Here is a 16,962-nt window from a genome sequence, read left to right as displayed (position 1 = left end):
TCATGCACCTACTGGGAGGGAAATAAGTAGAGGAGGCAGTCTAAGCATGTTTCCCCAACATCCCATATAATTGACGTGTTGCTGAAACACCTTGTAAACGTTTATGTCAACTGCTGCTACAGTCCTAAAGGCAGTCCCCATTTTAATTCCTTTATCACACAAAACGATAAGCCTAACTAACTGAATGCTCACTACTCTTCAGCTTTAAAATATTAGATTCAAATTAACCACCGCATAGAAGAGATTCTCAATCCTCCAAAGAACTCGCCACATTAAATCCAGGCTCATTGCAGAATCGCCTACTATAATTCATTCTTTCTTAGTCCTTCAAAATTGAGAGGATCCTCAGTATCTCAGCACCCACCACTATAGTTGGCAAACTTTAAAACCCACCCCACTCATCACATAATCACTACCGTATCATTCATCAAAAAAAAAACAAAGAACTGCGGATGCTGAAAATCAGAAACAAAATCAGCAATTGCTAGTAAAACTCAGCAGGCCTAGCAGTTCTGAAGAAGGGTCACTGGTCCCAAAACATTAACTTTGCTTTCCCTCCTGCCAGACCTGCTGAGTTTTTTTTCCAGCAATTTCTGATTTTCCTACCATATCATGTGTGTGGGTTTTTGATACCGTAATTTTCAATCGTTGCACTTCACCTAGATTTCCCAAACTAAACATAAAGTCAGAATGATTACTTGAGGCAATCAGACACATTCCAGCAGGACTTGTTTGCATGTAACTTTGTTAATACTGTGTGACGGCATGGCGGGGGGGTGTTGGCCGTTAGCAACAGAGAGAGACTTTTCAGGCCTCATGTTGGTCTACGGATCTTAGTGTACCAAAGGGAACCGGCCATTCTCAGATTTCCACACTTCAAAAGCTTCAAATCTCAGGCATCCAAGGCCAAAATGCACTGCTGAAATCTAGAAAGAGCATAGACATTATTTCCAGTAGGCCATTACTGAGAGAATTAGGAGCCTGCCTACCTGGTAGCACAGTAAGGAAGGCACTCCGGAAGCTGTATCCCATGGTGTTGGCGCCCAAGCAGATGTACATCCCAGCATCCTCCTCTTTTGCTCGGGAGATCATCAGTTTGTTTAAGTAAGAGCCATCAGGTCTGGACCAGACCTCTCCCGTTGGCAGCACCACAAACTTCTGTCCGCCAACATCAATGGTGGAGTTGTACTTGTTCTCGCTGCCGTACTCTACTCTCTTCAGCCACTGAATCACAGGCTTAACGTCACTGCGGACCTTGCACTGAAAAGAGGTGGTACCTCCATAATCGACAGTGGTGTTTACAGGGTGGGTTCCAGTTAGAATGGGTTTGGACCTGGTGGTCTCTGCAAATGGTAAGCCAAATGATCCATTGTTAACGTTTACTGACTGCAGAAAACCTTACTGCACAATTACACGTATGGTGCAGCCTTTAAAAAATGCAGCAGTATTTCCCTACAACCGTGACACAGACTTTTGCTATGAAATCTTATAGCAAAATTATCCTAGTTGAAGCACAAACCAGGATACAGCTGAGGACTATATGACATGGTTCATTAGATGTGACACCAAAAGTAGACATGCATTTCATTTTGGTAAAAAAGAATTTTGTTAAGTCTTGATAATAATGCACCTCATTATTACAAATGGAATCATTAAAACCAGACACAGCCTATTACACTACATCCCCTGTATTGGAATACTTTCACAAGCAGGCACACAGTATTAACTACAGTAATGATTCCTAAAGGGAATGAATATTAACGATGCATTTTCACTTCCACTTTGAGAAGAATCCAAAAAGAAATGTAATATCCTGCATCGATTGACTCAGAAGTTGAACCTTGTCTCAAGGCAGAGCATTGAGGAATGTGCACTGGGGCAATAGGGTCTGAAAATGAACCAACTTCTCTCCACTCTCAGTAATACTGAGGGGCAAGGTTTCAGAAATCATTCAGAGGATCATTAAAATTGGTCAGGACTGGAGTATTTCACCTTCAAACAAAAAGAAAATGAGTAAAGTCAAGAATACAATCCAAATATCCAAACAATAAAACTCCTGGAAAGTCAAGAGTACAAAGTCAATAAATAAAAGAGGCAAAAGAATGGAGGTAAGTGGATGGAGGTAAGTGGATGGAGGTAAGTGCCTTTCAAATGCTTGTTTAGAAAGGATTCTGCCACCTCAACTACTAATTTAGGTGATGGAGAGAAAAACAATCAATTCATTACAATTTTCTTTTGCTTTGTCAATGTATTTGCTGCAATGCTTTTACTGACATGGTTTTACCGACATTGATGAACCAATTACCAGCTTGGCAGACATACAGCTATCTCTGTCATATCAGAGAATTGCAAGGCCTCATTGATTTTATGGGTTGTTAGCAGCAATTGGACGGTTGAAATTAAACTTCAAGAGCAAGGCTTGAACATTTACTGTTAATGGGCTGTTTGAGAGAAAGAGAGGAATGAGGGATTGTCTGAATCCATCATTTGCAGTTGCAGAGTGGGTTAACTCTGACAATATGAACCGAAAAGAACATACAAAGAAGGGAGCTAATGCTAGAAGCACTCAAAAGGCACCCCACTATCATTTCTAACTGCATGATTCCTGAGAAAAGTAAACCTCCTGGAAATCTTTTCAAGCAAAATAGTTATTTTAAATATTTATGTTAAACCTTCTGGGCTCTTAGGCCAATCCATAATCAAAGTGCAGATTTGCATAATTGAGGAATCCAACTTCTTTAAAACAAGGCTCTGTTGGAATTCAGCTGTTTGCATGAAACAGTTTTTTTAAATTATATTTCAAAGCCCTTACAGAAATCCTGGTTACACTGAGAAAAACCTGAGTTTCTCCCCAGTGACATTAAATTCCACACGGTTTCAACATTTGGACAAAAGAAGAACCAACCTGAGGCCCGCACTGTTCAATTTTGTTCATGAACAAACTACCATGATTCCCAGCTGGCAGTGAGGTAACTGTAACTTCAGGTTGTTTTTCTAACAAAAGCCTAATTAGCTCCCAGATTCTGAAATCATGTTTGCCTGTAGGATTGCCTTGAGAGTGGGTAGCTCAGAACATATACAACAAGCCTCAGCACGGGGATAAATCTTAATTATTTTGTTCTCTGGGAGGTTTGTGCTGATTATTATCATCTATGGATATCAACAATCATCATTGTCTACCTCACTAAAGGAGCCGTTTTCTCTATATCATTGTTGAGCAGCAGTAACTGATGGGATTGTGGAAAGTATTGTCAAGCTTCACCCAAATCCACACACAAACATACCAGCATCCCCCAATCCTGAATCAACCAGGAGGCGAAGAGGCCTGGGAAACAGCGAGGGAAATCACTGGGTTGGCCTGCCTCTTGTCTTCCTGCCGCCATGACATTTTACCAGGGGAGGGGAAGGCACACAACCTTCCTGCCTGGAGACCAACGTTAGAATTAGAATTAGAATCCCTACAGTGTGGAAACAGGTCCTTCGGCTCAACAAGTCGACACTGACCCTCCGACGAGTAACCCACCCAGACCCATTCCTCTACCTTATATTTACCACTGACTAATGCACCTAACCTACACATCCTTGAACATTATGGGCAATTTAGCATGGCCAAGTCACCTAATCAGCGCATCTTTGTATTGGGCCAACTGGGCCATTTGAATGTCTAATGCAGCTGGTGTTTTGCCAGTCACAGGCAGACTCTGCCACATGGGGGAAAAATAAAATAAATAGAAAGTTTTTTAAAAAAGACATAATAAACTCTGCTGACTTCCCTACAGACAGAGGGAGGTATCCTCTTGTAGCCCACAATGCAGTCTCCACTGGCAATGACCAACCCCTGCCATAACACTTATTTCTTTGTTTAACAATCACCTCTTCCACCTCCCGACTGATCCCTGTGCCCCAAAACCCTACTTACCTGGTCAGGAGGGTCCTCTGCTCCCAATATATCCTCAATGCAATTGTACAAGACTTTGGTCAGGCCCATAATTGGAGTACTGTGTGCAGTTCTAGTTGCTGCGCTATAGGAAGGATGTGGAGACTTTGAAGATGGTGCAGAAGAGAGGTTTACCAGGATGTTGCCTGGATTGGAGTATATTAACTACAAGGAGAGACTGGACTAATTGAAACACAGAATGGGAACTGCATATTCCCAGTCTGTATGGTTCACACCAGACATAGTTTTGCACCTCCAAGCGAGCCATATGGGGGAGCTGCCTGTTCACATTCTTATTCAAACTGAATGCACTTCATATGTTTTCAAACTAATTTCAAATAATCAATTGTGATGGAGTAGAGCCTTGTGAGCTTCCTGGTAGCTAAAGGCTAAAATCCCTACAATTCAGAAGAATTTAACTTGAATCCTGGGTCTGTACTACGTTAATCAGTTACAGCAGCATTTACGGAGGTACAACTTGCTCCTGGAAGCTGGAGGGAAAGCAACATTTGGCAGTGGCTCCTGGCATTCATTGAGATCTACTGGATCTCAGGTCAGGGATGCTAGGAAAAGAACTAGCTGAAATGGCATAAAGACCTGAAGCCTCTTCTCGTACTTGCATGAACATTGGCTGGTTGAATGAACTAAGAGGGGGCTACTACAACAGGTGGAATTGCACTATTATACATCTCAGTCTCTTAAAGTGGAAGAGACAGAGTGCAAGACAGGACCAAAGAGGTGCGAGTGTCCCACCACAATAGGAAGGAAGTGAGTCCAGCACTCCATGCAGTCCCTGGTATCTTCACATTTCTCCTAATGTTCCCCAGGACATCACTGTGGGAAATCTAAAACAAAAACGTTTTCTCTAAACTCGAGCCCTGTACTTTCCGAATCTGGTATCGAATAGATTGGAGCTAGTTAGCCTTGACAGGAGGAAAACCACCTTGGGGAAAGTGAGGCCACACGAGAAAGTAAAGAGTCCAGTAAATCTCTTATCAGTTCCTACAATCAGCTGCTTCTGAATTAAAACCTTCAGTTAACTATCTCTTTAACAGATCTGTTGCTTTTAAGAAAAACAAAATATATCTAAGCTTTGAATTCCAAGCAAAAGTAAAACATGGGTAGAGTAAACTGGTTTTTGATGCAAAATGGCACATTAAATAAAAAATTGCCTTGAGTTTTCGCTTCTGTCTGAGTCAGAGTGCAGAAATAAAGCCACCACATCTGACAGTGGGATGAGGCCTGATTTGAGTTTTGTATCTCTGCTCCTGTGTTTAGAATGAAAACACATTTAGCATCTGCACAACCTTATCACTACCAGATGTGCAATGTGCTCCAGGTTGGAATCTCTTGGAGCGCAGCACAGATTTGGCCATGTGGTTCTCATTGTGAGCATAAAGACTGCTTGCAACTGTCTTCAAATTGACCATTATTTTAATCCCTTTCTAAATCCAGTGCAGTACTTACGGATTACTTCAACCTTGTATGTTGCATTGATTTCACCCGCTCTGCTAAAGACACGACACGTGTACTTCCCACTGTCTCCGGGCCGCAAGCTCTTCAGGGTCAAAGTCCACTTCTTCTTCTTGGTATCGCCCATGTCCTGAAGGACAAGAGGCTTGTTGTCCTTTAGCCAGGTAATATCAGGCTGGGGATATCCGCTTGCAGTGCACTTCAGCCGGACCGAGCTACCCACAGGACGGGCAATCACTCTGCGACGCATTTTGGTGGGTTGTGTAAACCTAGGTCTCACTACAAATCACCAAAGAAATATCATTACATCTCTGTTCATAAAGGCATATCTGCTTGATTAGAAATAACTTAAATAGGAAGAGCATTTATACATTCTAATTCACCTGGGTAATCCATCTGCAAGGGTGATTCTGTAGCATTATTTGGCCATTCTGCTTCAGAAAGACATCCCTTGAGACGCTTAATATAGAGACATAGAGATGTACAGCATGGAACCAGACCCTTCGGTCCAACCCGTCCATCCTGACCAGATATCCCAACCCAGTCTAGTCCCACCTGCCAGCACCCGGCCCATATCCCTCCAAACCCTTCCTATTCATATACCCATTCAACTGCCTCTTAAATGTTGCAATTTAAATATTCAGATAAAAATTCTTTATTGACTTTACAGTACAGGTATAGGTCATTACTCCTAACAGATCCATGTGGCGTTTATCCTTCAATGATGTCCTTCCACCTGACTTTACGTCACCTATCACCATATCATCCTATTTCTAGGGGAGGCGATAGACTGTTAATACAGAGACCCAGGTGACATTCTGGGAACATGGATTCAAATCCTGCCATGTCAAGTGATGAAGTTTGAATTGAATAAAAATCTGGAATTAAGAATCTAATGATGATCATGAATCCACTGCTGATTGTTGGAAAAACCCATCTGATTCATTAATGTCCTTTAGGGAAGGAAACTGCCATTCTTACTTGGTCTGGCCTACAGGTGACTCCAGATCCACATTGTGGTTCAGTCTTGGATTAGATTCCCTACAGTATGGAAACAGGCCATTTGGCCCAACAAGTCTACACTGACCCTCCAAACAGTGGCCCACCCAGACCCATTTCCCTCTGACTAATGCACCTAACTATGGGCATTTAGCATGGCCAACTCACCTAAACTGCACATGTTTGGAGTGTGGGAAGAAATGGGAGCACCCGGAGGAAACCCACGCAGACATGGGTAGAATGTGCAAACTCCACACAGACAGACACCCTAGGCTGGAATTGAACTCAAGGACCTCGTGCTGTGAGGCATCAATGTGCCACTGCACCACCCGTCTTTAGAGATGGCAATAAATGCTAGCCTAGACAGCAACACACTCATCCCATGAACGAATCTAAAAAAAAATTCTTAGTGCCCCATCTAGCATCCTCCCCCAGATCCAAAGCAATGTGATTGACTCTTAACCCACATCTGAAATGCCTCACAAGCCATCCAATCCAAGGGCAGGTAGGGATGGTGATAAATACCAGCCTCACTAGCAACACTCACATCCCATGGGAAAAATGAAGGAAACAACTAATCAGTTGAAGTGCTCCAAATGTTAGTAGTTACATGCATGATCTGTTTGTGGTTGACTTACATAATTTAAAGAATCTGGCATTCTGAATTGCCAATAATATCTAGTACATTTGTTCTCTGTAGATTTAATTAGAGCAGACTTAGTGAGCTACAGAAGGTACAAAGAAAACAGGCACAAATCTAAAAATATAAACAGAAATCTCTGGAAATAGATAATGGATCTGATATTATCTAAAGAGAAAAAGTGCCCTCATGGCTCCAGTGGCAATCTTTGGTCAGAATCCCAATTCTGGGTGAAAATGCTCTGTAATTTTGGGTACCTGCATTTGTGAGCTCTAACATTATCGTCAAGGCTTAGTGCAGTCCCTGAGAATTCTAAATAAACATGCAAGTATGAAGAACAAACATCAATTTTAGCAATAGTCAAGACAATTCCCTTTTAGGATACCTGGTTGGCATCGTCTAGTTGGACCAAAGGGTCTGTTTCCATATTGTATCTCTCTATGACTCTATGACTCAATAATCTGCATTTAAAAAGGATTTTATTTCAAACAGAGTGGTGAACATTATATATATATGGACATCAGCAAGGCATTAGTGAGGTTTTACATGGTAAACTGCTTAGCAAGGTTAAACTAAATAGAATCCAGGAAGAGCTAATCATTTGGATGCAAAACTGGCTTGAAGGTAAGAGACAGAGGGTGGGTGGTGGAGGGTTGCTTTTCAGACTGGAGGCCTGTGACCAGCGGTGTACCGCAGGGATCAGTGCTGGGTCCACTGCTTTTTGTCTTATGTAAATGATTTAATGTGAATATTGGAGGAACTGTGAGTAAGGTTGCAGGTGACAAAATTGGTAGAATAGTGGACAATGAAGAAGGCTATTTCAGAGTACAATGGGACCTTGATCAGGTGGGCCGAGGAGTGGCAGCTAAAGGTTAATTTAGATAAATGCGAGGTTTTGCATTTTGGTAAGGCAAAGCAAGGCAGGACTTACACAGTTAATGGTACAGACCTGAAGAGTGTTTTCATACAAAGAGACCTTGGAGTGCAGGTTAGTACTTCCTTGAAGGTAGAATCATAGGTAGACAGGATAGTAAAGAAGGCCTTTGATACACTTGCTTTTATTAGGATTTGGGAGGTCATGTTCACCTGTACAGGACATTGGTTAGGTCACTTTTGGAAAACTGCGTTCATTCTGGTCTCCCTACTATAAGAAAGATGTTGCTAAACCCGAAAGAGTGCAGAAAAAATTCAAAAGGATGTTGCCAGGGTCGGAGGCTTTGAGCTATAGGGACAGGCTGAATAGGTTGGGGCTGTTTTCCCTGGAGCATTGGATGCTGAGGGGTGACTTTATAGAAGTTTATAAAATCATGAGGGGCATGGATAGGATAAATAGACAATGTCTTTTTCCAGGGTAGGACAGTCCAAAACTAGAGGGCATAGGTTTAAGGTGAGAGAGAAAAGATCTAATAGGGACCAAAGGGGCAACCTTTTCACACAGAGGGTGGTGCGTTCATCACCCTCTGTGGAATGAGCTGCCAGAGGAATTGGTAGAAGCTGTTACAATTATAAGATTTAAAGGCATCTGGATAGGTATATGAATAGAGTGATAGAGTGATATGATTTAGAGTGATAGGGGCCAAGTGCTGGCAAATGGAATGAGATTAATTTAGGATATCTGGTTGGCATGGACAAGTTGGACCATAGGGTCTGTTTCCATGTTGTGCAATTCTCTGACAAACAACATATTGAGAAACAAATTGCTAATTTGATCATAATTTCTTGTATTAGGATTTACTCAAATATGTCAACATTTACCTTTTAATCCTAAAATCAGTGGAAAAAAAAGAAAGCAAAATTTAATTTGGCAATTAATTTTTCTGTGTTTGTATTCTCTTGGGATCCTTGCCGACATGACTGCACATTGGAAAATCACTCACTGTGCCAGCAACCTTTTAACATGCAGAAGAACTTCCCTGCATCTGACTCTAAACTGGAATAGGTCCCACTATAATCTGTAGACTCTTTTGTTACAAAAGGGAAAGGAAAATGATTGCAATCCAAGGGAACATAGATTATAAGGAGTGACTAAAAGCCCGAGCAGAGGTAGCTTTTAAGAATGGCATTCAAAGGAAATGCAGAGGCTGGATTTAGAGAATCCAATAATGCAAGTTGAAAATAGATATGGATTCTTGCACATTCTTAATGAACTGTACCTGTACTTTCTAACTTAGCTTTTAATAGTATTTTCTAAATACTCCTTCTTATTAGAATGACAATAAATCATGAGGGAAACAACATCTGATTGCTCTTTATTGACTTTGTAAATATATATTGATGAACTTGCACAACCAGAAAAATTCTTCACTTTTTAATGAAGTTAGTTTCTTGAAAGCAGAACAACCAGGAAAATCTATGCAGCTAATGGTATCTGCCAGCACTTGGAATGTCTTGGAATTCAGTGAAAGTACAGGAGGCTATTTGGGCCATCCGATCTGTGCCAGTTGATGAGAAGCAACCTAACATTATGCTCTGGGTCTGTAATAGCTCTTCAAGTCAATGTTTAAGGACTTCTTAAAAACGGAGAGAGTTTCTACCTCTACCTTTAGACAGTGCGCACCAGGTCCTGACCAGCTGCTGGGTGAATAAAAACATTTCCTCATTCCCCCTTATTTCCAGTGATCAGATACTTAAAATCTCTCCTTTTTCAAAACGATCATCTAACTGTGTCAAGTGTTTCCTTTCTGACCCTTTCCCAAGGTACTGAACTCCTTTTGACACACTTGGCAAGACGGCAACGTGGCCATTGACCTGAGCCCTACCCACTTGTCATAAGCGGGGAATGTACTCAGTTAAAATCCAATACTTTACTTTGCAATTCAAAATTCCAATACCAGCAGGTGGACAAGGTAGGAGCAGGAGCATGTGATCATGCCGCATTCAAACAGAGAAGGAACAAGAGTAGGCCACTCAGCCCATTAAGTCTGCTCCCCCATTCAATAAACTGGTGGTTGATCAGATTTTAACCTCGATTCTATACTCCTGCATGCCCGACAATCAGTCAACCCTTAACTGCATTTTAATTGGGGCAGAAGCCTGGAAGACCCCACATCTTTTTCTCCTGATCTAAGTTGGTCTGTAACTAGTCTGCACATTGAGGCTCTCCAAGGTAACAGTAAAATTGACCTGTGGGACCAGGAGGAGCAGGAATCCTTTTCTCGAATATCCTCCTATCCATCGCTTTCATTCCAATTTGGACGTCTTCTACACTCACTGCAACCCTATGTATCTGGCTCCCTCCCTGATTTTCTACTTTAGATATCTATTTCTTGCATTTCTGAAATTAGGTGTTTCCTTAATGTCTTTTATGTCTTCAATGCTTTGCTTTATTACTTTGAGATGTTCTACAACTTTAAACTATTGGTGTATCCCTTCAGAGGAACAGAAATAGATCAGTCAGCATTTCAAGCGGGACCTGCCATTCACTTAGAATAAAGTAAGAACCAACAGCTGAACAGCACACAGGGCATCCCGAAATACTTCACAACTAGAGACGTACTTGTACAGTGCCATAATGCCAGCAACTAGCTCACTGCTCAATCTTCAACCATTAAGGCAATACAATGAATATTTACACTAGCAGTTTGTGGTGAATCTGTCATGTACAGACTCTAAGATCTTTACATCCTTCCTGCAGTGTGGTGTCAAAACTGTATCATTGAATCATCACTTCCACGCTCTAACCTGCTTGAAATAAAGGCCAACATTCCTTTTCAATTACAGACCAGCTTCTAGTGATTCTCATTCATTGATGACATCTAAACCTCTTTCCTTTAGTCGTGTTACTCATTCCTCACCACGAGAAAAATATTTCAATTTGTTTTTTTAAATGAGGATAATCTCCACCTATCAAACTCTTACTCCATCACTCAGGCAGTTTATTCCTTTATCACTTCCTGCTCCCAGCTACACAATTTTCAATGTCTCCTTATTTAATTCCATCTGCAAACCTGGATAAACAATTGGACATTCCTTAATTGAAATAATTGACAAGATGAAAGGGTCTTTGAAAAACACCAACTCCCCCATCTTTTCAATCAGGATTTGTTGCCTTTATCCTCATGGTAGTCCATACTTCCTATCATTTGCCAACCCGTGTCACAAGGCTATCTTCAGCTCTGTGCAGCTTCACTTTTGCCAATTATCTCTTTTATAGAACTTTCTAAAGACCTCCTGACTGTCCATTTAGACAATCCCCCATGCACCATGTCAGCGAGCTGCAAATGTTAAACTGATTAAGCTCAATGCAACTAACATTCAAAAAATCTACGCTGACACCATTTGTCATACCATCCTTGATCACTCCCCAGTGACAGAATCCTGCACATTGCTATTAAACTGATAAAGCTCTGGAATTGGTTTGCACTTCCTTTGCAATTTAATAATCTAGAGGTACAATTTGTCTTTCTTTGTCTCAAACGGTAAGGATATGGGGAGAAAGTGGGAACAACATATAGAGTTAGATGGTCAGTCATGATCATGATGAATGGCACAGAGGCTCAAAAGTCTGAATGGCCTACTCCTGGTCCTTGTTTTCTACATGTGCTCAGCTTTTCATTGTGCCTTTTATGTTTCCATTCTTCCAAGGGACCAGACCCAAAACGATCCTTTTTCTGTTCTCCATCCATGTACTTATTGTGTGCCTCCAATATATTCGGGGTGATTTTAAACGCTGCCTGCCCAGAAGAAACCACGTAGGGGTAGAGGTGGAGAAGGGCAGACCAAACTGCTGATGGGAGCCAGACTTCCTGCAGCAGCCCCTGCAATCCCCGCCACATTCTCATCCATGCAGCCACTTCCTCATGCACCCCACTGTCCATTTGTTTCCTGGCCAAAGCCTGTTGGTTTCTGACAGGATCCCAATCAAAACTATGCACCCGAGATACAAATTAAAATCTCCCAAAGATCAAGCTGCTGCTGTCTCTGCTCTCTCAGACTCACTCTCCAAATTAATATCTGCACTTTTCAGTTCCTATAGTGGAGTTTTATTGGAGACAATTTTAACTCAATGACTATCAGAAATAAAACTGACAATGAGAAGTTGGAACCTGAGGGTTAATTTCACAATCAGTGTAGAGCCAGGATCAGAGAGAGTGCAGGTATAACATTTTTATTCTGTTTTCCATCTCTCAGCCCCCGGGAGAGCTCAGAAAAGAGCTTTATTTTCAATAATAAATCAGATATTATATGCAGCAGACAGTGTGCTAGAAACCAGATAAATAAGATAAAGTTCAAGTTGAGAGAAATATCACTGATGATCAGAAAATGTCAGCCATGTTTCAATGAAGTCTTTCCAAAAGCTGGTGACTAATTCTCGAGTCAGACATTTTTCACTCAGAAAACGACAGCATACGCAGAGGTGAGTAAACTGTGTATCATGAAGAAACCCATGGGATAGGTTCAGCAGCTGCCCCGGCCAAGCAACATATAGCTGAGAACCCACAAGGAAATGAAAAGGGGAAATGGGGAATATTTCTGGTTAACATATTGAAAAGGAGTTGAAGAAATACAGGAGCTCTACTTGACAACCAAAACGCTAGCAAAGTTATCCTGATATTTCAAATAGAGTGAGACATGAATTTTGAAGCATACACAGAGCAGGACTGTGTGTAGTGGAGCAAACATTCAAGAGCATTTATGAACTCTGTCAATTTTCATCCATAAAGAGCACAGATCACAAAAGAAGCAGTCAGCAGGAATTTAAAAGAAAAATATTAGAAACCATAAAACATTGTGAATCCTTGCTGAGAAACTACTCGATAAGAAATAGTTGCCTGAAAAAAAAATCATAATTTTTAGAACATAATTAATAATGAGGCTAGGTATTTTTCTGTGGATAACAGCATTGCTAGCCTACTCAACTGGCATGAGTGTGCTAATTAGGCAAATACAATACAGGATTTTGGTACTGCTGTATTATAATCTCTTTTCTGTGATATTAAAGACTAAATAAATGTCTTCACTGCATTCTATCACCTCTTTAAATTTTTTTTTATTCCTCTTCTTTGCTGACTGTAACACAACTAACACACACATACACACTCTGCACTGATTAAACTTCTACTTCCAAGACTGCTACCAAAGGAATATAAAGTTCAAACCAAAGCTTCCTCTGAATATCTATGGGCTGGCAATAGAGTCATAGAGACGTACTGCACAGAAACAGATCCTTTGGTCCAACTTGTCCATGCCGACCAGATATCCCAACCCAATCTAGTCCCACCTGCCAGCACCCAGCCCATATCCCTCCAAATCCTTCCTATTCATATACCCATCCAGATGCCTTTTAAATGTTACATTTGTACCAGCCTCACCACTTCCTCTGGCAGCCCATTCCATACACGTACCACCTTCTGCGTGAAACAGTTGCCCCTTATGTCTCTTTTATATCTTTCCCTTCTCACCCTAAACATATGCCTTCTCGTTCTGGACTCCCCTACCCCAGGGAAAAGACTTTGTCTATTTGTCTTAACCATGCCCCTCATAATTTTATAAACTTCTAATAAAGTCACCTTTCAGCCTCCGAAGCTCCAGGGAAAACAGCCCCAGCCTATTCAACCTCTCCCTATAGCTCAACTCCTCTAACCCTGGCAAACATCCTTGTAAATCTTTTCTGAACCCTTTCAAGTTTCACAACATCTTTCCGATAGGAAGGAGACCAGAATTGTGCACAATATTCCAACAGTGGCCTAACCAATGTCCTGTACGGCTGCAACATGACCTCCAAACTCCTGTACTCAATACTCTGACCAATAAAGGAAAGCATACCAAACGCCTTCTTCACTATCCTATTTACCTGCAATTCCACTGCAAAGAGCTATGAACCTGCACTCCAAGTTCTCTTTGTTTAGCAACACTCCCTAGGACGTTACCATCAAGTGTATAAGTCCTGCTAAGAAAACATAGACTTGCCATTATAATCTACATCTCAATGTATTAAATAGAAATAAAGAGATTCGACTCCAATGGCAACCACAGCCAGTTTAGTATCGTCCAGGGATTGAACTAGCCATATGACTCAGTACCAAACACATTTAACCAGATACAAGTACCTTTCTCTCACACTAAAAGCAGGCAACTGTATCTCCTGCTTGAGCTCCACTCACTTAGCTGTGCTGAAGTACAGCATCTTCAAATCACCATCACACTCATATGACACCACCATCGCTACAATAATCAACTCTGACGAAATTACCTAATCAGAGCTCACAATATCATGTACAATTCAGTTCAACGCAAATGTCATGTTAGAAAGAACAAAGAAATACTTGATTATGTCAGTACTTGGAATTTTGAGAATTCATGGTATCATACCCCATTGTTTTCCTGTGGGATCTTCATTTGTATATTCCCCATTGGATCCTTGAGGCAGCTTTTGTCCATTCCTTCCTGTGCTTGAATCATCTGCAAACAAAACAAGCAAGAACACTATTAGGAGATATGGAATGGGAGACTGATGTGTCAAACATGATATAACAGGTACAAAGTTCAATTCACATAGCGCCTCCAGGCTATGAAAATGTTTTATTTTACCATTTTGATTCTAATTCAAAATATAAATCTTCAGAGTTAAACCACAAAGATTGTTTATTTTGTGAGGCCTGGGCAAGAAACCAAGTATGGGACAGTGAGGACAGGATTAATTAAAACAGCCGTGGTTAGGTGACACCAAACTTTAAATTTATAGGTTTGTCACCTTTAATGAAGAAAATAAGGTAAGTAAAGGGAGTACAATTGAAAAAAAAACAACTCAAGGGTGAGACAGAAACTTAATTACATGAAAGAGAAAGATAGCAAGCAGGGATGGAGAGAAACAAGTTTAAATAAAGCTCAGAACAAAGAAACAGGAGAAGGGCCATTCAGCCCCTTGAGCCAGTTCCACCATTTAATGAGATAATGGTGATCTGTGGTCTAACTCCAACTCCTTTCGCCCATACCCCATAATACCTTTGCTTTCAAAATTGTTTCCATCTCAGATTTAAAATCATCAACTAACCGAGCATCAAAAGCTGTTTGTGGAAGAGAGTTGCAAATAATTACTACACTTTGTATGCTGAGTGCTTCCTAACATCTCTCTTATATGGTCTGGCCCAAATTTTCAGCCTAATATGTTTAGACAGGGTAGTGAAATATCATTGTTCACTCGGAATTCATATTGATGCCATTTGGCAACTGCATTGCCAAAAACTGAAATGAAGAAAAAGGTTAATTCAAGGTTTCTCTCACCTCTGTGATTGGATGAACATTGCTTGCTGAGAGCTGAATACATTAGGATGCTAAGAGCTAAGCAAGTATTCATAATGTGGCCATATTTTCAGACTGCATTTGGCAACTGTATTGCCAAATGCAGTCTGAAAAAATGGCCACATTATGAATACTTCGCTTAGCTCTTAGCATCCTAATGTATTTAGCTCTCAGCAAGCAATGTTCATCCAATCACAGAGGTGAGAGAAACCTTGAATTAACCTTTTTCTTCATTTCAGTTTTTTCATTGCCTGTGTGTTCGCTTGTAAAAGATTGAGGTTCAAAGTGGAAAATCGTTTTTTGATATTGATACCATATTTGAGGCTTTAAGTTTTTTTGTCAAAGATCTTTTCAAAGTCTCCACTTATGGTATTAGTATTAGGATCATTTCAAATACTCGCCAAACTAACAAATGACTCATTGGTTCTGTACATAGTGGGGCTTTTACCCGAAACGTCGATTTCGAAGCTCCTTGGATGCTGCCTGAACTGCTGTGCTCTTCCAGCACCACTAATCCAGAATCTGGTTTCCAGCATCTGCAGTCATTGTTTTTACCTCATACATAGATGCTGCCTATTTTCAGAATTTTCTGTTTTTACGTCAGACTTACAGAATCTGCAGTATCTTATTTGCATAAAATTCTAATTTGTCATCCTCTCTTTTAGCCCACCACATTTACCAAAAGATGCAGAGTTGACCTGCAAGGATAGAACTCTGCAAAGGTTGCTCGGGAAGGGAAATCACAGCCTAAATAAATGGTTGACATCTTTCTTGGCCTGAGAAAGAGACTGTTCCCCTGCACAAGCATGATATCAGAAACTCAATCAAACCTGCATCCCACTGCTCAAGAAATTATATTCTAATCACTTAAAAAATAAATAAATTTAGCAAATTGTTTCAGCAGCATTAAACATCAAAGCTTGGCACATCATTGCAGCAAGTAATTCATTTCCAATCTTTCCTGTCTCACGCATAGTTCTACTAAAGACATTGCTTACTATGACTGAAGATTAATATAGCATTTCATGACTACTCCACTTCCTCTTGTAGAGCTACAAAGAATGCTGGAGATATTACTTCGACAAAACAAAAATACACTTGTTAAATCTGGATTCATAAATTTGCCCAGAACTAAATTTTCAAGCTTTTTCCAACAACACAGCCACATTACTGTAGGTCTGGAGAGACATGTAGGCCAGATTGAGGAAGAGAATCTGCCATCCTCACCCGAAGGACATTAGCAAGTCAGATTGGTTTCTACAATTATAAATAGTTGGCCTGGGGAGGGGTGTTGCATGGGAAAAAAATTGATATCGAAGTTAGTGGAGAAGGTAGGAGTGCAGATTAGTGATGAGGCTGTTTCATAAGGTTGAGGAAACAGGGTTCAGACAGAGCAGTGGAGGGATACAGGATAGCCAGAAGGGACCTGAAGAAAGGGATTAGCAGAGCTAAGAGAGGGCATGAAATATCTTTGGCGGATAGGATCAAGGATAACCCCAAGGCATTTTATGCGTATGTGAGAAACATGAGAATGATGAGAACGAGGGTAGGTCCGATCAAGGACAGTAGTGGGAAACTGTGTATTGAGTCGGAAGAGATAGGAGAGGTCTTGAATGAGTACTTTTCTTCAGTATTTACGAACGAGAGGGACCGTATTGTTGAAGAGGAGAGT

The 16,962-nt window shown here is 40.9% G+C and overlaps 1 protein-coding gene across 2 annotated transcripts in view; it reads right to left on the bottom strand.

Moving 5' to 3' along the window:
* LOC122558377 (fibroblast growth factor receptor-like 1) overlaps positions 1–16,962 on the bottom strand; it is a 172,067-nt gene that overhangs the window by 26,063 nt on the left and 129,042 nt on the right. For both annotated transcript variants that reach the window (XM_043706925.1, XM_043707006.1), the window contains exons 2-4: positions 14,361–14,450; positions 5,405–5,689; positions 990–1,343 (exon numbers count right to left, since the gene is read on the bottom strand). In XM_043706925.1, the coding sequence (XP_043562860.1) occupies positions 990–1,343; positions 5,405–5,689; positions 14,361–14,450 (729 nt within the window). The remainder of the gene's footprint in view (positions 1–989; positions 1,344–5,404; positions 5,690–14,360; positions 14,451–16,962) is intronic.

This window comes from Chiloscyllium plagiosum, chromosome 1 (genome assembly GCF_004010195.1).
Source record: "Chiloscyllium plagiosum isolate BGI_BamShark_2017 chromosome 1, ASM401019v2, whole genome shotgun sequence".
NCBI classification, from domain to species: Eukaryota; Metazoa; Chordata; class Chondrichthyes; order Orectolobiformes; family Hemiscylliidae; genus Chiloscyllium; species Chiloscyllium plagiosum.
This window is presented reverse-complemented; position numbering and strand designations above follow the sequence as displayed.